At 40.4% G+C, this 20,263-nt stretch overlaps 1 protein-coding gene across 7 annotated transcripts; it reads left to right on the forward strand.

Moving 5' to 3' along the window:
* The first annotated feature begins 1,698 nt into the window (after positions 1-1,698).
* Positions 1,699-18,330, forward strand: LOC107377860 (triadin). Of its 7 annotated transcripts, none has more exons than XM_015947765.3 (33): positions 1,699-1,950; positions 5,032-5,244; positions 6,046-6,096; positions 7,012-7,134; positions 7,207-7,233; positions 7,317-7,343; positions 7,615-9,219; positions 11,917-12,048; positions 12,121-12,288; positions 12,359-12,418; positions 13,079-13,117; positions 13,271-13,312; positions 13,383-13,448; positions 13,517-13,552; positions 13,630-13,677; positions 13,785-13,838; positions 13,906-13,953; positions 14,290-14,565; positions 15,019-15,063; positions 15,130-15,168; positions 15,301-15,333; positions 15,466-15,510; positions 15,573-15,611; positions 15,713-15,760; positions 15,860-15,889; positions 15,958-15,993; positions 16,069-16,122; positions 16,205-16,237; positions 16,307-16,423; positions 17,344-17,388; positions 17,462-17,485; positions 17,780-17,824; positions 17,947-18,330. In XM_015947765.3, exons 1-33 carry the CDS (start codon positions 1,932-1,934, stop codon positions 18,096-18,098), a joined length of 3,819 nt encoding a protein of 1,272 aa, XP_015803251.3. In that variant the 5' UTR covers positions 1,699-1,931; the 3' UTR covers positions 18,099-18,330. The 7 variants fall into 7 exon arrangements, with proteins under 7 accessions (XP_015803251.3, XP_070400466.1, XP_015803255.3 ...); XM_070544365.1 differs by having other exon boundaries at positions 14,290-14,538; XM_015947769.3 differs by lacking the exon at positions 16,069-16,122.
* The last annotated feature ends 1,933 nt before the right edge of the window (positions 18,331-20,263 follow it).

Below are 20,263 nucleotides of genomic sequence, written 5' to 3' on the forward strand. Positions count from 1 at the left end.
CATTTAAGTCCAGCTGGTATCTTGTCTTTTGGGTGCGCTAGTCTGTTTCTAACTGTTGTGTATGGTTTTGTTTGTGTGTTTATGTTGTGTTTTTTCATCGTTGCTCTTATTTTTTTCTGTTATTCCTCTGATGTATGGTAGGGTTATCACTGGTTTTGGTTCTTGTCTTTCTGGGTTTCTGGTTCTTTGCTTAGGTTGTTCTTTTCTTTCTGTTTTTGTTTGTTGTTTTCCTTTGTTTATTGTCCATGTCGGGTATCCGCAGGTCTTTAAAGCGTGTTGTATGGAATCCCATACAAATTCTGCAATAAAACATACATAGGAGAAATCTATGGTAAAAAACTCAGTTTAAAAAGCACGTGTAAAGCAAGAATACATAAAATAAATAAATAAATAGATAAATAACCTAATTAATTAATTAATTTATTTAAAAAGACATAGTGATCAGTTAAAAGCTAAGCTAAAAAGACGGGTCTTGAGCTTGTTTCTAAAAACATGAACGTTCTCTGCGGCCCTGAGGTCTCCTGGCAGCTCGTTCCAGAGACGAGGACCGTAGTGCTGGAAGGACGCCTCGCCGTGAATATGAGTCCTGACTTTAGGGATGACAAGGAGACGGCTGCCAGAGGAGCGCAGAGACCGCGTGGGTTCATACGGTATAAGCAGTTCTAAAAGATAAGAAGGCCCAAGACCGTTAAGACACTTAAAAACCATTAAAAGTTTTTTAAAATCGATCCTGAAACATACGGGGAGCCAATGCAGCGATTCTAAAACTGGAGTGATGTGCTCCCACCTCCTGGTCTTCCTTTAATAATGTGATTTTCCTCCATGTTGCACATTTCAGCTGAGCTTTTAGCGGCTGTTTAATAATAAATCTGCTTCCTTTGTTTTAGTTTTTGACTAAATGTTTAGTTTTATTCTAAAGTCCTCCTCAGAAACGTGTGCAGAGCAGCCGGCTGGTGAGAGACTGTCCCATCTCATCAAGCTTTATTATTAATTAATGATCATCAACTCTTTAGTCTGATTCTGTCATTTATGTTGATTTTAAAATACTGATGAAATCACAAGAATCAGATTTGGGACTTTAGCACATCCATCCATCCATCCATCCAAACCCCGTTCACCCTCCGTCCTTCAAGCAGAAGACTGAGCCGCTGTCTAGCCCTTCAGCTGTCTTTTATACTTGTATTTATTTTTTGTTTATTCTGGTCTGCGTAACACATCCGGTTCTCCCGGGTCTCCAACAAGCTGTTCCTGAGCAAAACTTTTATTTGTTTTTAAGTCAGATCTTCCACCGGGCTCCCCGGGCTCAGACTAGAAGAGTCCTGCTGGAGAAGTATTAATGGACCCTAGGGGCGGGGAGGGGGGGGGGGGGGGGGGGTGAGGTCACGACTCAGGCCTAAAAAGGCGAAGCAGAATACCACCAGCAGCACAGAGCTCTAAAAATAACCTAGAGGTGCTGACACGTGGAGCAGAGCAGCAGGAGATGATGACATTCTGATTTTTAGAGCTGCACGTTTGATTAGAAAAGAGAAATAAAAAAAGGGTTTTAGGAGCTAATAAAAACATTGTGTGTCACAAACTCTGTCTGAGACAAAGTTACCAGGAGCCCTCCTGACCCGTCGCCCCCGTGGTGGATCTAAATCTGTTTTAGGGGGGTGGGGGGTGCTGTATCCACAGTCCCGACCAGGAGAAGAGCAAAGACCGTCTGAACCTGGTCCCTGTCCGTCTCCCCAGGCCCATCGGACTGCCGTGGACGTTATCTGGAAATAAAATGCTGAATAAGGAGGAGTAGAGGAAGATCTTCAGCTGCACTCGTTCAACTTTGGGATTAAATCATCCAAAAGGAGTGGGAATATTTTCATCCATCTGTCTTATGGAAACATCATCTGCTAACGGAGGTTCTGACTTTTAGGGGCGACTTTTGTTGAGGAACCATGACAGAAACAACTGAAGGTAATCATGAAACACCATAGATCTGCTGGTGTGGACCAACAGGCCGTCGTGTATCTGTTAGATTATCAGATCAGCTGATTCTGTGGGACGATACCCTTGAGTTTATGTTTCCAAATCTAAAACAAACCCAAACAGCCTCTAAGCTGACAGCACCAGGACGGATCCATGTTCTGCTCCAACGAATGCCTGTAAAAAGTCTGGTTTACGCTCCTCTTCCACGGATTAACACAAAACTACACTAGCTGTGATGATATCTGCAAACACTTTTAGAGATTAAGATTTTCATGGTAAAGATGGAGGCTTGCATCATGCAATTTTGCAGGAATTCCATCAAATGTGGTCAATTCAAAAACTTCTAGTGTGTTTTTTAATCTGACGAGGTTTGACTCTTTGCTTCCTGGATTATCTTCAGATTAGTCTACCTGCTCTGCTGCTGTTATAGTCAGATTTCTTGCGTGTTTTTTAAATATTGCCAAAAACATTTTTGGGGATGCATCAAGAGTGTGCAGACAAAGTTGTTTCTGGCAGCGTTGTGCCTGCAAAAAGTAAACTGATGTGTCAGACTAGACTAAGGATTGTTAGACTGCAGATTATAATCAGGTGTGTTGAAGCAGAGAAACCCTGGAGGATCATGGATGGACATCAGAGGGTAAATAAAGTTATTTTCTGCACGAAGGTGCTAAAAGCATCATAAATCTGGCAACAAAGCTGCAGAATTTAAAGCCATCTCAGCGATACGTCGCCAGAACTTCTCACCTTTGGTTCAGGTATAAAACCAGGACTCAGGATCACTGAAACTAACACAAACCAGCATTAAAACGGTTTGTCAAACTGGATTATCTTGTATAAATCAGGTGGGTGGGGCCTAACATAGCCCCGCCCACACCTTCCTCACATTTAAGGAACCATAAACTAATTAAAAATTCTAGAAATCTTAAAAGTTTTGAAACCCTTGGGTCAAAACCTGAGTATTTGGGGATTGACGTGAAACTGAGCTAACACATGAAAACTCACCAGAATCAATTTAAATCACATTTAAAATCACACGTTTGAAAAACAAAACTAAAAGGCTATGCACTAATAATAATGCATTTTACTTATAATGCACTTTACATTACAGAGGTAATCTCAAAGTGCTTTGTACTACCCCTAATCCCTAAACGATAAAAGGTAAAGCATGTCCCTGAAATTAATTTATTTTATAAATTGTCCTTCTAAGAAATGTTCAGCTATCTTTTATACGTTCTTGCTGTGTTTGTCTTCAAATTCCATTTTTGGTTCTTTTTAAAACACAGACAAGGCTTTTCTTTATCTTGCTGACGTTTCGTTTGCGGCTGCAAAACATCCTCAGAGCTGACGCTGATGGTGGCGTCACTTCCTACTCCGTTTATCGCGGGCAGCGGAGGACGTTGTCGCCCTCTGCTGCCCGCTCTCCCCTCTCCGACGATGCAGTCCCATGGCCACTCCAATGTGTTAACTCCATCGTCTCTGTTCATGGTCCCACATCCACGTCTCCTTATCTCTATAGCTTCCTTTATCCATCTTTTGTATTTCTGTTGTTCGGTGTTTATCATCCTTGTGTTGTCCCAGTCCATTACATGGTTTTCTCCTGTGCAGTGATCTGTTATGGCTGACTTCTTCATTGTACTTTCTGCTTCTTGTCTTGCTGCTCTTGTGTGTCTTCGACTTGTTTCTTTCTCACACTCCTTTCTAATTTCTATTGTTCGTGTGTTGAGTTGGCGTCCGGTGTCTCACAAAACCAGTGATAACCCTGCCATACATCAAAGGCATAACGGAAAAAATAAGAGCAACATTGAAAAAACACAACATAGACACACAAACAAAACCATACACAACAGTTAGAAACAGACTAGTGCGCCCAAAGGACAAGATACCAGCTGGACTTAAATGTAGAGTCGTTTATGAAATCCCATGTAAACTCTGCAATAAAACATACATAGGAGAAACTTTCCATACACCTTTATGGACAATTCTCAAACCTGAAATACTTTGTTTTATTTAGATTTATTTGATCAGTAGAGGTTATTTTTAACGTACAAAAATAACCCAGTAACAAGGACACTTGCCTTTTTTATTATGACAACTTGTTGCAGAACACCTTCACATTCATGGCCGCCGTCCAACTTCACCATGATCCCTCCACAAAAATATGGGTTCACACGCAGGCGTTAGTGTGTTGGAGAGGCCTGTTGGCATCAGAGCAGAGGGGCTGGACTTCGGTGTGTGTGTGTGTGTGTTCTCTCAGCTGTTTGCGTCAGCAGTACCAGAGAAACCGTCAGTAGCTGCCAGCAGCGAGATGATTTGAGTCAACAGGTGGTTTCAGCTCTTCAGACACAGAAACTCTCTAAATGAATCAGCTGCTGTTAAAATATTAATTAAAAATTACATTAAAACTTGCTATAATAAAAGGACAAAAGGTCAAAGTTGACCAGGTGATAAGCTTATTTATGACAAGTTTCACAAGAAGAAATAAGTTTAAAACCCATCTTTAGGGTCAGATAACTGATTAAATGTCTCACTGATTGACACTTTAGGGGCGGAGCTTACAACTTGCACTGGAACCAGTCATCAAGCGTGGCTTTGGTTGCTCCCGGTTCAACTTCTGGGTTTTGTTCTTGGTTCTAGATCAGGTGTGGATGAAAGAACATGAATATTCTCACAACATTTGACCTAAACCAGGGTTTCTCAGAGGTTTTAGCAGAAAAGGATCATGTGACCACATCTGCTGCTGGTTTAAAGTTGTTAAAGTTGTTAGTATTCTCTTAATAAATGAGAGTGTAACAAGGAAATGTTTGTTTTGGTGATAATTATGTCAGGCTTACATCTTGAGCAACCATGAATTTATAGGTTTTTATCTGGTTCTGCACACGGACCTTCTAATGATAGTTCCACGACCCGCAGTGGGGTCCCGACCCCTACATTGGGAACCCCTGATATGAACAACACTGATCTCAACAGTTATACTTTATAATTAAAGGACCCAAGGATTTACATATGCCACAATTAAATTACATAATTATTGATATCTTCTGTTTCTGACCGTATTTTTTCCCTTCTCAGTCCGGTCGTCGACGACGACCACGATGGTCATCGACAGTAAGGCTGGAGACGGTGGGTCAGCAGCAGCACACATTCCCAGGAAAACGTTTTCGGATAACCTCGCCTCTACGTTCAGCTCCCCGCTGGCCTGGATCTTGGTCCTGGCGCTGATCATCACCTGGTCGTGTGTTTTCATCATCATGTTTGATGTGGTGGACCACAAGGCCATCACAGGTGTGAGGGATCTGCAGCTTGTCTTTTAGTTTAAGTATTATTTAGTGTTTGCTGCCAACGCTCCTCCATGAACGGATTTGAAACCTAAATCAGCTCTTTGTTTAAAACTGAATCTTCTTTGCTGTTTAAATGATGGCACTGAATCACAGGTACATGTTTCTTCACCTGATATTTGTTCAAACTGGATCATTTGTTCATGATAACGAATTTAATTACATTAATTCTGACTTTAAGCCAACCACATTTTTAAATATCTTCTTATTTTCTCAAATGATAAACCTACAGTATTTTTAAATCTGTGTTTTTTAGTTATTATACATAAATTAAATAATATTTGAGAAGGTGTAATTGTCTGCGTCAAAACAAACAGAATTTATCTGATTTAAACAGAAACTTTGCGCGTCACAGATAAAAGTTTCATCTTCCTTTATTATTTCCTCTTTTTGACTTTGTTTCTGTTTATTTTTGTGTTTCTATTCATTATTTTTACGTTTGTCTTGTTGCTTTTTTAATCATAGGGAAAATGTAAATAATCTTTATTTCATTTCTGATCAGCTGCTTTCAAACCCTCACAAACATCATTCTTCCCTCGTTTCATAAACTTTAACCTAATTTTTATAATAAATTAACACAAATACATCATTACTAACAACAAGCAGCAGTTTAAATGGTTTTACCTTACCAAACTTCATGACATCTTAACCTGTTTTAATATGTTTATGACTTTGCAGCAGGATTATAATCCTGATTATGGATTATGTAAATCATGATTCTTCCTTCCACCCCCTCCCCCCCGACCAGGTCACCCTCAGGCTGGGATCAGGAAGGTTTTTAAGGATTCAGGGCGTCGAGGCAAGACTCCTGACCTGCTACTAACTCCTCAGACCCGCTGCTGCTGAGTTAAACCACTAACTCAATAACGTCCATCATGGCTTCCGTCTTCACTCATCAAGGATATTCTGTCTGATTTGTGGTTAAAGTTGAATTTATTTTACTGTTTCTGTTTTATTTTAGCTTTTCTTTGTAAATTTTCTTTTTAAATATTTAAAAAACTCTTTAATAATGTAGATAAAACAGGAATTATGAGTTTTTCTGCAGATCTCTGCAGACTTCTGCAGATCTGCAGGTTCAAAGCTAAAAGTGTTGCACCAAAAGCAGAAACAAACTTTCAGTTTTACAGATTTTTTGCATGGCAAATAAAAATGATCTGATATTTTTGTAAAACGACAGAAACCAAACACTGACTTTGACCTTTGACCTAAGGTCTTCTCTGAGCTCATTGTTGATCTTGTGTTAACACGCGCCTGTATGCTCCAGACCAATGCTCCTGCTTTTAGGTCACACTCATGATGTTCATTATTTCTGTTGTGTGAAGTCAAACTGAACTCTGCTGGGATGTTTGCATTCCCTCTTTCCCTCTTTCATCAAATCAGTTGGAAAAATCTTTGACTTCGCAGAAATTTCACATGGATTTGAATCTGCTGATGAAAACACTGATGACTGAGGGTCAAGGTGATGTCTGAAATGCTTTGTGTGGGATTTTTGTTCCATGCCCATTGGTGATAAAACCAAAAGGAGGTGAAAACCAGATTAGATCTTTCCCAACATCCCGGGTTGCCTCCTGTTGGTTTTATACCACCCAGTGCCATAAATGTGAGGCTGAAAACTCAGGAACGTTGTGAAAGTTTGGATTATTGGTGACCAACACCAACAAAAACAGCTTTCAGCTGAAACGAGGGACTAAATCAAACTGATGTGATCCACCAGGAGGGCTGAGTAAGATCAGCTCAGACCCGGTGAAGGCCATGAACGACGCCGTGGAGGAATCCACAAACGTCATCAGCTCAGTATTCCGGTTTGCTGCAAACCTCATCGCTCCGGAGGACGAAGGTAGAGATGAAGAAAGCTTTAAACTGCTTTAGGAGATTTCTTTGGATTTACTGTTTTTCCTCCTCTTTACAGGAAACTTATACGCAGTGAGGAAGAAAGGTTTGCAGCTGTTGCATCTTTGAGGATTCAACAGAAAAAGAACGATAAATAAAGTTTCATTTTTTTCTATTTCTGTCCTGCAGGAGAATTTCTACCATCAAGAAGTAAAGGTCAGAAACTCTCAGGCTTTTTTTATTGTGACAAAACGGTCGGAGGAGGTTTGAGATGTTTTAGTGAAAAATCGTGAATATAAAAACGAACCTGGAGGCTTAAACATTCACAGCAGAGACAAAAGCTGCAGTTTTTACTTTTTAACGTTTCATTTCATCGTTAAATTATAGAAAAATGTGTCAAATTAAGTAAATATATTTATTTATTTAATGACTTAAACAAGAAAACTGAGATCATTAAAAAGAGAAAAGCTCAATCTTTTTATTTCAGTTCTTGGAATGAATGCAAAGAAAAGACTGGAGGAGATACAAGAAGAGGAAGAGGAGGAGGAAGAGGTGGAGGAAGGAGAGGTGGAGGAGGGAGAGGAAGAGGGGGGTGAAGAGGTCGAGGAGGGAGAGGAAGGAGAGGCAGATGAGGGAGAGGAAGAAGAAGAAGAAGAGGAGGAGTACGAAGAGGAGTACGATGAGGGGTATGATGAGGAAGAATATGAAGAGGAATATGAGGAGGAAGAATTTGATGAGGAAGATGAGGAGGAAGAATTTGATGAGGAAGATGAGGAGGAAGAATTTGATGAGGAAGATGAGGAGGTGGGAGCAGATGGGGAGGAGGAAATAGAAGAAGGAGATCAGGAGGAGAAGGAAGACAAAGTAGAAGCAGAAGACAATGAAGACGGAGATGAAGAAGAGGAGGAGATGGGAGCAGATGAGGAGGATGAAATAGAGGAAGGAGAAGAAAGAGAAAAGGAGGAAGAAGAGGAGGGTGTAGAAGGTAAAGAAAAGGAAGATGAAGAAGAGGAGGAGGAGGAAGCAGATGAGGAGGATGAAGAAGTAAAAGGTGTGGCTGAGGATGAAGTCACAGAAGCTGCTGCTGAAGAGCAGGATGCAGCAGAGGAGGAGGCAGATGAAGAGGGAAAAAAGGATGAAGATGATGAAGAGCCTCTATCAGCTGCAGCAGAAGCTGAGGTGGAGAAGGAAGATGAAGACGAGGCCACTGAGGAAGAGGAAGAAGTTTCTCCAGAACCTATTTCCACCTCTGATGACGAACAGTCACCTCTGTCATCTGATTCCGATTCCGACATTCCCGTTGGCATCAAGGACAGTGATGAAGATCTGACTCTACCTGATGAAGACGAGGGAAAAGATGAAGATAGTGACGACAACTTTGTTGACTCCTCAGACATCAGCGAGTCAGCACTTCTCTCAAGTGACGAAGAGGAGGAAGTTGATGAAGATGACAATGATGAGGTCACTGAAGAGGACACTGATGATGCAGCAGTTCCCAGAGACGATGAGGAGGATGAGGATCGGAAACTAGCAGGTGAGGAAGACCTTTCTCCTCCTTCTGTCGAGGAGGATGGTGAAGATGACGATGAAGATGATGATCTGGACCTATCAGACGACGGCGTGTCTGTTGCCACTTCTGAACATTTCGCAGATGATGAAGATGAAGACGAAGATGAGGAAGACACGAAAGATGACGACTTTGACAAAGATGTCCTCATCGAGCATAAAGATGATGAAGATGAGGACAAACCTGATGATGATGATGATGACAAAGAGAAAAAGGAAGAAGAGGAAGAAATCCCTCTCGCTGTGAGCTCAGACACAGGAGTCCTGGGTGATGAAGATGATGACATTGATCTGAAACCTGATGAAGACTCTGTTGGAGACAGTGACCTTAGTGAGGACACGACTGATGAAGATGATGAAGATGTTGACTCGAGTTCACAGGAGGAAGAAAAAGAAGCAATAGAAAAGATTGTTGGAAGTCAGGAAGACGAACCTGTAGAGGGAAAACCATCAGCTGAGGAAGTGGATGCTGATGAAGAAGATGATGAAGATGATGATGATGGGGTGAAGGACGTCCTGCTTGCAGGTAAAACAAATTTTTATCATATTAAAAAACACGAAACGTTTCAAATTATTTTGGAATTCTTTTAGTTTTTAATTATTTCCTATAAAATGAGACAATTTTGTCCTTTTTTCCTTTCTGTGGTGAACGAGAGTTTGTTGTTTATTAGTTGTTTGTTCTGCTGCATCAACAACAACAACAACAAGACTGCAGGATGCTTTCAAACCTTGAATTGGCATTTTTCCACACCTATTTTGTTTTGTGACAGGAAACAAGACGAGTCAGTAATCCTAACTTTACTTTATAAAAGAAAAAAATTAACAATAAAAGAACATAAATGATACATTTTTAACTTGAAAAACCAAAACATTAAACAAAATTAAAAATAAAACCTTAAGAGAGAATGTGAGTTTTTACCGTTAATCTCTGGAAATATCCACCGATAGCCATCGTTGGAAAAGAATGAAATGATGGCGAGTTGCTTTATAACCATAAAGATCAATGTCCGAAATACCTGGGGGCGGGTCGACGTTTCTGAGCGACGCCATGCTAGACACGATGTTTCCTTCTACGGGAGCCCGTGAGGACAAAACGCATTTACTGCGATTCCAAAACCGTTCATAAACAGCAGCTACGCTTACATGCACCACATTTCTAAATCTCTGTTTAGATGGACTCTGACTGAAATAATCCCATCAAGCTGTGAGTTAATTCAGTCAGATTAAATAGCTTGAGCATGCTCAGATTTGTAAAGCATCGCCATCTTGTCCGCACGTCTTTTCACGCGCATTTTACTTTCTTATTCTCGAGCTTTGTCCGTAGTTTGACCTTTGCAGCGGTTTTTGAGTTGGTCGATACTTTTGGTGAATTCCCGCTTCCTGCGCCTTTAGACGCACTTGAGTGTATAACTCAGCTTTTCTAGCCTTTCGCCATTGGGATGTTCAGTAATGTGGAGCTCCCGCAGAGAGACCTCTTCTGTTCACTTCCATGTTTTCCACTTGTCTGCAAAGGCGGAAGGACGTGAAGCTGAAGTTGCACACAGTGGGCATTATGTTACCCCAACAATCCGAACGGGCGTGGACACGGACATCAGTTGGAATGATGATAAGACAAAACGACCTTTCAATCGGAAGGAAATTTCATTCCAATCGGGCCGTATTGGGTCAAAATATTCCGACTGACATGAAGAATTTTTGATCCGATAGGCGCTCATTGGGATTAGGGTTAGGATTGTCCTTTTTCTGGAGGTTGAGATCCCAGGTACAGCTGCAGTTTTCCCTGGCCCGCTAGGGAAGAAGAAGAAGAAGAAGAAGAAGAAGAAGAAGAAGAAGAAGAAGAAGAAGAAGAAGAAGAAGAAGAAGAAGAAGAAGAAGAAGAAGATATAATTTCTACAGCGCCTGTCAAGATAAAAATCATGAGGCGCTTCACAAAAACAAAAAATGTAAAAATATAAAAAAGAATTTAGAAAATGATTAAAAAAATATTTTAAATGAGCAAAAAATAGACAATTGTGATTAAAAAATGGTTAAGAAAGAGAGAAGGTGAATAGGAAAGAGGGAAATTAGTGGATCCTGAGGAAGGTGGAATAGGTGGGAAGAGCAGAATAAAGAGAGAGTGGTGAAGAAGGTCATACAAAAGCCAGCTTGAACAAATGGTAAATGGTAAATGGCCTGTATTTGATATAGCGCCTTCTAGAGTCCTAGAACCCCCCAAGGTGCTTTACAACACAATCAGTCATTCACCCATTCACACACACATTCACACACTGGTGGGGATGAGCTACAATGTAGCCACAGCTGCCCTGGGGTGCACTGACAGAGGCGAGTGAGTCTTCAGCTGCTGGGAGAGAGGTTCAGACTCTGGGGGCCACAGCAGCAGATGATCTGTCACCTTTGACCTTTAGCCTGGTGCGTTGCACAACCAGTAGGCTTTGATCACTGGACCTCAGGGACCTGCTGGGGGTGTAGGGACTAAGAAGATCACCAATGTAAGATGGTGCTTGTCCATGTAAGGCCCTATAGACCAGAACCAGGATCTTGAAATGAACCCTGAAGTTGACTGGCAGCCAATGAAGCTGGAGGAGAAGCGGGGTGATGGCAAGGGAAAAGACAGACCGTCACTTTAAAATGATAATAAAATAATGTTTTTATAAATGAAACATCTGAAAGAAAAATAGAAAGCTAAGTGAAAAAATGAACAAAACCTTAAATATCAATAGATTTTCAGAACAAAGTCACTCAAAATGAGCCACAACTTCATATTAAAGCTATTTTATTTAAATAAACTGAATGAAACTTTAGTGTTCCACGTGGAAAAGTAGCTGCCAGCTCATTTTTTCCTTTATCAGCCAACAAAACTGTAGCTGGGAGTCATTTACAAGAGTGTTTTTTTTTTTGTGGTGAAGGTCGTTGTGGTACTGGAAAAAGAGCAGAAGGTTGCTGGTTCAATTCCAAACCACCTTTATCCTAAAACTTCCTGTGGAAACAGGAGAAAGCCTGAAAGATACGTTATGGTTAAATAAAAACCCAAACTTCACTCAGCCTATGATTTTAACTCAACGTGATGTCCATCCGTGGATGGATGCATGATTTAAGAGCCAAAACACAGTTCAGACAGAACGAGACACCTGTTCAGGTAAAATGTGTAAATAAAGCTCATGTCTGTGTTTCTGATCTACGTTTTATTTAAGCTAACTTGTATTTTATGTCATTTACTTTGAAGCTGTAGCTGCAGCGGCGCTCTCTGCCCAGCAGGAGGCGGTAAAGACTGAGGCAGACGATGCTGAGGATGAAGATGAGCTCCAGCAGGCTGATGAAGACAAGAAGGAAGAGAAGGATGGAGCAGATGAAGCTGGTGAGTGATGCGTGCTCGTTAAAAGGTTTTACTGAGTTTTTATTAATTATCCACCTCACCCCACCCCCACAGCTCCTCAGGAGGACCAGGAGGAGGGAGGAGAACCTGTGAGTGAGCCTCAGAAATCTGCAGACAAACCTGAAGAGGAGGAGGAAGAGTTTGATGAAGATGATGATGAGGAGGGAAAGGCAACAGTGGACGTGATTAAACCTGTGCCTGAACCTGAGGAGGAGCCTTCAGGTGAGGCGTGGGGGACGGAGGAGGACAGAGGAGGACAATTTCAGTTTTAATTTTGATGTCTTTGCTTCAGTTTGTCCCTGTTCACTCCCCAAGACTAAAGACAGTTTGTCCAAGACGGCAGAAAAAAAAGGTTTGTAAAGTTTTGACTTGTTTTTGGTGCCTTTAAACCAGGCAGGTGTCCAAATAGTGGCCTGTGGGCCGTTTGTGGCCAGACTTTTCTCGGTCAAGCTCAGAGAATCCCTCCTTTAACTCATTCACTGCCAGTGACGACTAAAGCCGTCATTTGTATTTTTTTTACTGTGTGGGCGTCGGACGAGCCCCCGCACCGTGAGAACAAACATCCCAGCTCTAAAGCCGATCTTCATCCTCATACGTCACACGTCACGTGATCAGGAAGCAGAACATCCATGTGTTAGGAGATCGTTTTGGGCCGCTGCTCTAAAAAAAGTGAGGCGTGAAGCGAAAAAGCTTCTGCCGATCACAATTCAACAACGGATTATGAAAAAACGGATAACGGTCGAAACGAAGGGATTCTTCCTGATGTAAGAGGTGAGTCTGCGCTTTGTTTTGGTTGTTTTGGCGTCGACATCATCCTAGTGCGCAACGTTGTGTGACTCTTAAAAAAACAGTAAAAACAGTGAGAAACGCTGGCAGCGAATGAGTTAACGTACAAACAAACGCCCCCTTTTGTAGCCCACAGCAGCATGCTCACCTGCAACACACCTGGCTACCTGAGATCACCTGCTACACGTTCACCATCAGAACTAAAACGTGTGGTTTCTGCTTCCAGACGCTCCCAGGAGGGTTTCAGCTGTGAGACGGAAAAAAGGTAAGACACAATAAACACATTCATTCCCACAAAAGGAGTTCCTAAGTGAACAAAGTTTCATTTGACTTGACAGATTGTGTTTTTTTTATTAAAATCTGCCCAGCTGAGTTTGTTTAGCAGATAATTATTTATTTGTTCTGGTTTTACTTCAAGAGAAAGAAGCTGTGAGGAAAGATGAAAAGCCCAGAAGAGAAGGTAAAGCGTTTCCTCCGCTGGATCTCAGCATTCCCGTTCTCAGCTCCAATAACCTGAGTTTGTTTTCCAGCTCTTCCCAGAATCGTCATGGAGCCAAAAGTGCGACAGATCAGGAGGTTGGCTCCGCTCCTGAAAGGTAGAAACTTCATTCTGATCATTCCCTAAATCAAAACCTCAATAAGTAAGTTTTCCTTTCTAAACAAGCCAAGATAAAGGAAAAGGCCAGGACTTCAAAAGCAGGTCAGTGATAAATAAAGACAAATAAACTCATAACTTGAAACAAAAATAAATAAATGATTGTTTGTTTTTGATCTCAGAGACAAAAACTAAACAACAGGAACCAGCGCCTGATTCTGCTCAGGAAGGTAAAACATTTAAACAAACTCAACATGAACGTTTTGTCTCTGGAAACTAAAAGATAAGCTGCTTGTTTTTGAACACATAAACTTTATTGATCTGATTTCTGTGACAGTTGGCCCCTGCAGACCGGCGCCGGTCTACTGCCCGTCTCCTCCCGGCTGGTATGGTAAGTCACACCGACGCTCCATCTGTGGAATTTTATTCCACCTGCTGACGTTTGGTTTGATTCCCAGTTCATCACATCGTCACGGACAACCCATATCCTCCTCCCACCATGTCAGGTAACCACACCCACATCCTGCCACATCATCACAAGGGCTGCATGGTGGCGCAGTGGTTAGCACTGTTGCCTCGCAGCACGAAGGTCGCAGGTTCAAAACTCGCTTTTCTGCGTGGAGTTGCGTGTTCTCCCCATGCATGCGTGGGTTTTCTCCGGGTACTCTGGTTTCCCCCACAGATCACAACATGCCTTATAGGTAAAAAAAAATAAATAAAAATTGTAAGTCGCTTTGGGTAAAAGCGTCTGCTAAGCACATAAGCAACATAAACAACAACAACACAAGTCTTTACTTTTCTCTAATCTGGTGAAAAATGAAACAAGCTTTACGTTTTCTCAGCTCCGTCTGCTCCGGTGGTGACCGTCCATCCGGGAGCTTCGCCGATCCAGCCTCCTCATCAGCAGCAGCCTCCTCTTCCTCTGCTGATGCAGCCGCTTTACTACCAGCCATACCCGCCTCCAGTTCAACCAGTGACGCCTCCTCCGGCAGAACCGGCTCAGCCAGTGCAGCCAGTGGAGCCAGTGGAGCCTGAGACCCCCAAACCAGAACCTCCGGTTGAACCTGAGGAGCCAACTCCAGCTGCTAAAGGTCAGCCAGCTGCAGCTGTTGTTCAGCGTAAGCATAAATAAATAAATAATTTAATAATTTAATAAATGAACAATTTAATAATTCCATAAACAAATATATAAATAAATATATAAATACATATTTTATTTATTTAATAAATATAATGTTATTATTTTATGAATAAATATTTAAATAAATAAATACATAATTTCTTAATAAACAAAGACATAAATCAATATTACATAAATAAATACAAAATAAATAAATTAATATTTTAATAAATTAACCATTTTTTAATTAAATAAATAAATTAACAACTACATAAATAAATAAATACATAAATAACTAAATGAGTGAGTGAGTGAGTGAGTGAGTGAGAGTTAAAGACCCAAGCAGCTGATGACAACAAGCAAGAAAACATTTAAACCCAATAAATTTAATATGTTTTTCTTTTGGATCAAACATTTTTTAACAAAAATAAGATTTTTCTTCCTTTTTCAGAAGCAAACACGACTGCAGGAGCAAAACCCGACTTCTCTACGAAAGGTAGAAACGAAGATGTTAATCTTAATTACAGCAACAAACAATAATTAGTGTCTCATTATGTTTCAGCTGTGAAGAAGAGAACCAAATCCACTGACTCAGCCAAAGGTACCTTCTGCTTCTACCTCCAGTGAATTAAGGCTGCAGTCATCAGAAACGACGACACAAAGAGCTCTGGGACCGTTTATTTATTCAGGAAAATTCACTTTTATGGTTGTTTTATTGTGATTTTCTCCTCAGAGTCTCCAGCATCTAAAGTTGGAACGAAGAGAGGTAATTCCTGCAACCGATGAGCCACTTAATGGTTTCATCAGCAAATAATAAGGAAATAAGAATCTGTAGAATTAACAACAAATTCATTTTGTTTACGTTGAATGCCATCAGCTGTTATGTTTATTTCCACAGAAGCAAATCGACAGAAAACAAAAGTTTCTGCTGTAGCTCAGAAAGGTAAAGTAGTCAAATAAAATATAATAAAATCAAATCTTTGAAAATGTTTTTTTTTCCCACAGTTAAACAAGAGAACAAAGTTCCTGTAGTGGCAAAGAAAGGTAAAACTTCTGAGTTTAAGGTTGAAAGACTTTATTGATAAACAACGCGGAACAATTTGATTTTATTTCTTCATATTTTTTGAAAACGTTGTTTTCTACAGAGAAGATGGCGAAAAACGAGAAAAAAGTTTCTGCTGTTGAAAGAAAAGGTAATTTTTAAAATTCATTACAAAAAACATAAAACAACAGTAAACATTATGTACAATTATTATTTTTTTTTTATTTGGCAAAAATCTCTGTCTTTGCAGAGCCGTCAACAAAAAAAGCAGCTAAGAAAGGTAAAAAAATTACACTTTGCTTAAAAAAACAGAAGGGAAAACATTTTTTACATCTTTGCTTTCCATAGAGACGCCTGCAAAAAAGAGAACGGCTACACAGACAGGTAGGTCTTCTGACTGAAACAATCTGCTCTGACTTGAGGTGAAACCCTCATTTCCATAATAATCTGATCCGTCAGCGCCTGCAGCTGTAAAACACACGAGGAAATCAGCATCTGGGAAGAAGACGGCGTGTAACGAGCCTTGCTGAAAAATGCCGTCATGTCAGAGAACTCACAGCTGATTGGAGAATAATTGTTTTTCATCTCTCTGCAGCTTCAGCCGTCAGGAGCAAAGCCAATAAGAAAGGTGGGATTCTGCTCTCGTTTTATTGTTTTAGTTTTAGGTGATTTTCTGTTTAAGATGCCCTTTCCGCAGCTTCAGGACCACATCTGCATCCCATTAGACTGAGAACACGACTGCAGAGCCACAGAACAGCGAACGCCACGTCTCAGCAGGAGAAAGAAAAACCCGCCAGACCCTCAACTAAACCAGGTTTGACCTTTTCAAGTTTATGTCTTTTAAATTATGTGATGTTTATTATTTATTCATTCATTCATCATCAGATGAAACCAGGTCAGAACCAGCAGCTGGACAGAACGGTTAGGGTTGTTAGCTGCTTCTGTGGCATAAATATTGTTTTTAACCTTTTCAGCAACAACAACAACAACAAAATAATGATGCTGTGAGAATAAAATCAAAATGTTGAGTCACAACAAAATAATAATCAGGCATCTTTTTCAGACTCCTTCTGATGCAGCATTTGCAGAAGGATTCCTTTAGATTTTCACAATAAGAGTCTAAAACACATCTTAACACATCAGAAGTTTATAAAAATAATTTATTAATGTGGCTTTCTGGTGAAACTCATATAATTGATTCATTTGATACATTTTGGATGATTTTAGGCAACATTTTTAAGTTTGACTCTTATTGTGAAGGAGTAAAACTTGTTCTGGGTTCCTCTTGAAATGAAAGTAGCAAAAAGATGTTTTACGATTTATTATGACTCGTTTCTGTTATTGGTTTGAGTCTCACCGTTAAGATATCTGATTGTTATTCAGTCATGGCTCTTTTGGAAACAGGAAGTTGACTTTTGCCTTAAGATGTTAAACATTTACTGAAAACAGATAAAACCTGAAGCCGATCTGCAGACAAGAAAAAAAAACCCAACTGTGTTACACTAAAAGAAAAAGCGTCTAAGAAAACGGAACATGAAGCCAAAAAGAAAGAAAACCAACATCCTAGCAAACCTGTTGGATGAATCTGAGAGAATCTCGTGGAAAACAGCCCAGATTATGACGTTGAAGCTGGTTTACGCCTGATGAAGCCGTTTTAATCTGAAGGAGAAAACATTGCAGCTTCATGCTGGAAATTTCCTCCAGATGGTCATTTTTCTGTTTCTTCTCCCACAGACAAAACTGTAAAACCTGAGAAGAAATCAGTGAAAGAAGCTGAAGGTTTGGAGTCAGAATTGTTTTTTGTATTTTGGGAAATTTTCCCTAAAATGCTGATCAACTTTTCCTGTTTCAGATCAAGAGAAACAACCAGAAACGGGTAAGAATGAAGAAAAGAGCAGAAGAGTCCAACCACCGATGATGCAAGCGTTTTCAAATAACTTTATTAATCAGATGTAGCCGACGTGAGATCTCCTCTCCACCCTTTTCCCTGGGAGGGTCAGATTATTATGGATTATTTGGACATTTTCACTTTTCAAGGTCGTTCATGATGGAACTCCCACTTCCTCCCCTGTTAACATTGTTTTAATCTCAACCATCTCTAATCTGAGTTTACCTTCTCACTCAGACACGTTCATCCCGCCTCAGCTGGTTTCATCTTTACTTCTTGCAGGAAAACTTCAGACTGAAGAAAACATCACAGAGAAGAAGAAACCGAGTAAGAGTTTCTGATCAATAAGAGCAAATATATGAGTGAATCATCTTTGGCCTTCTCGGATTAAATCCCCCTAAATTATGTTGGAATTAATCCAGTAATCTCCACCTTGCTGTTTTTCACAGGTCAGAAATTTTTCCAGTGCATCTATTTTCCGGGGAAGCACGCACACTACCCTTTACGACCTTTCACCCCGGCCATGTCCCCCGCCATGTTGTCCCCTGCTGTGAGGTCGATGCTGGAGCAGCAGAGAGCAGCCAGAGCCTCGGGACAGTAGGACACAGACTTCCTGTCCAGCTGAGGGACAGGAGGACCCTTTTGTCCACAACTGTTTAATCTTTACTCTTATTTTTTTCAGTGGTTGAGCTCCCAGAGTCTCTGCTACTCCGCCACACTTCCTCTTCTGCGTCAGCTCCGTGTAAATAGCTCTGTAAAGTAAAGGATAACATCAGAAATTCCTATCTGGAAAATCAAGATTCAGAATTTATGGTCAGGTTTTCCACACCATCTCAAACCCAGGAGCTTTTCCCCAACACCAAACATCCATCGCCGTCATCCAGCTGCAGCCTGCAGGCGAGTCGCCTTCAGATGTTTGTTTTTCATTCAGGATGACTTTATGTTTTTCATTTGCTGCACAAATCCAAACGTTTCAATGCAAATTTTTTAGGTTTAGGAAAACAAAAGGATGCACAGCTGCTCACATGAAAACTAAAATCACACAGAAATGAGAAATAATGTTAAAACCAGTTTTATTCTTTGGTTTAAATAACACAGTGGTCCGTAAGATGGATTTCATACTCGATATGCAATCTTAATGTCTCACGGTCCTTAATTAGATGTAATTTAGATGTAAATTAACTTCATTACATTCAAAATTTAGATAAAGAATTATACAAACTAAAGCAATAAAACAAAACAACCAAGCTGCATGTATTAAACAGAACAGTGTTTATTAATAATTCAAGCTACAATGTGATCAGACTCTTTAATGAGCTAAAAATCCTGTTTTTATTCTGATACATTTATATAATAAAAACACATTAAGGCGATGAAAACTTGTTCAAATTCAGGATAAATCTGCAATCATTTTATATTTTAAAACAACAACTCAGTGATTTTTCCGCGGTGCGTTCAGGGGCAGGGGGAACCACAGGACAACGATTATATGACCAACAAGAGACGCTGCGGAGTCGCTGCAGTGAATGAATGTAGTTTTGTTTTTCTTATCAGCTTTTTAACTGCAGCCCAAAAGAAGCTGCTCGCTTACTTCACCTGATTTGGCGTTTTCACGGCTGTTAGTGAGCTTTTTCACCAGAAACCTCCCGTTGTGTCTTATTGAACACACTCCAGATGTTTCTGTGAACAAAGGGGAACTAGTGCACCGGAGGAGCCACTCCTAACCGTCCCTCCTAGATGGGATTTTACCCTCTGATGTTGCTTCATGAATGTTTTTTTTAAACAACCGAGTCAGTTTCACCTGAGAATTATGAAGCAAAGCAACTTTCTGATGATCTGAACAAGTGAAGTTACAGAACTGAACTTTTATGTCCTGAAGGCAAGAGAAGTGATCAAATGCAGATGCTGAGTTTGTAAAGTGAACCAGGAGGAGACGTTTCATCTGGATAATGTGATGTTTGGGTTTCTCCAGCATTAAGGACGCTACGGGCCTCCATCAGCAGCTGACATGTGTTTTTATCGTCTCCTGCTCGATCTCTGGTGTGAATCCTGTGTGTCCTTTTTAGACATCCTTAGATTTCAGGCAAACGTTTTCACTCTTCTGATAGATGGTCCCAGGAAACGCACATCGCTAAAGTTAGCTTCTGATTTGGAACTTTAACTATTTGGGTCATCTTTCTTTATCTCTGCTACAGCAGCAAAATGTACTAAAATGTCCCAGAAATGACATTTGTGAAATTTTTAGTGAAGATTAATCTAATTCTGCACAGTCAAAGTTTTGCAGGTTTTGAACTAGAATTGATCAAAAATAACCCCAAAGTAAAAGAGCTAAATTGGTAGGTAACTTTAGCATTTTTCATGTTACCTGATGTCATTTTCCACAAATTTTTGAATGCCTGAAGATTTCTGAAATTTATTTATTTATTTATTTATTTGTTTGTTTTTTTTCGAACACTTCTCCCTTGATACTTGATGCTTTTTGTCCAGTGGAGTCTTCATCCCTGACACCTGATGCTACCTTCTGGTGGATTTTTCTTCTTCCGACATCTTTTCCTCTCAGGAGTGGACGCTTTTATTTTGACACCTTATAGCTGTTGCTTTTTGTTTAACCTGATGTTCCTCATCTGACAGAATTTTTTCCCATTTTTTGATGTTTTTATTGTCTGACTTTTTTTTTTCCTGACACCTGTTTGGTCTGAGGACGTCTCCGTGACAATTAAAGTTGTCCTAAGAGAGACACCATAACAGGAAGAAACCATTTCTGCT

This window comes from Nothobranchius furzeri, chromosome 2 (assembly GCF_043380555.1).
Source record: "Nothobranchius furzeri strain GRZ-AD chromosome 2, NfurGRZ-RIMD1, whole genome shotgun sequence".
NCBI lineage: Eukaryota > Metazoa > Chordata > Actinopteri > Cyprinodontiformes > Nothobranchiidae > Nothobranchius > Nothobranchius furzeri.

Coding starts and splice junctions, on each gene's coding strand:
- LOC107377860 (XM_015947765.3), top strand. Junction 7,135..7,206: donor CATCGCTCCGGAGGACGAAG/GTAGAGATGAAG, acceptor TCCTCTTTACAG/GAAACTTATACGCAGTGAGG. Junction 15,890..15,957: donor AAAAAAAGCAGCTAAGAAAG/GTAAAAAAATTA, acceptor TGCTTTCCATAG/AGACGCCTGCAAAAAAGAGA.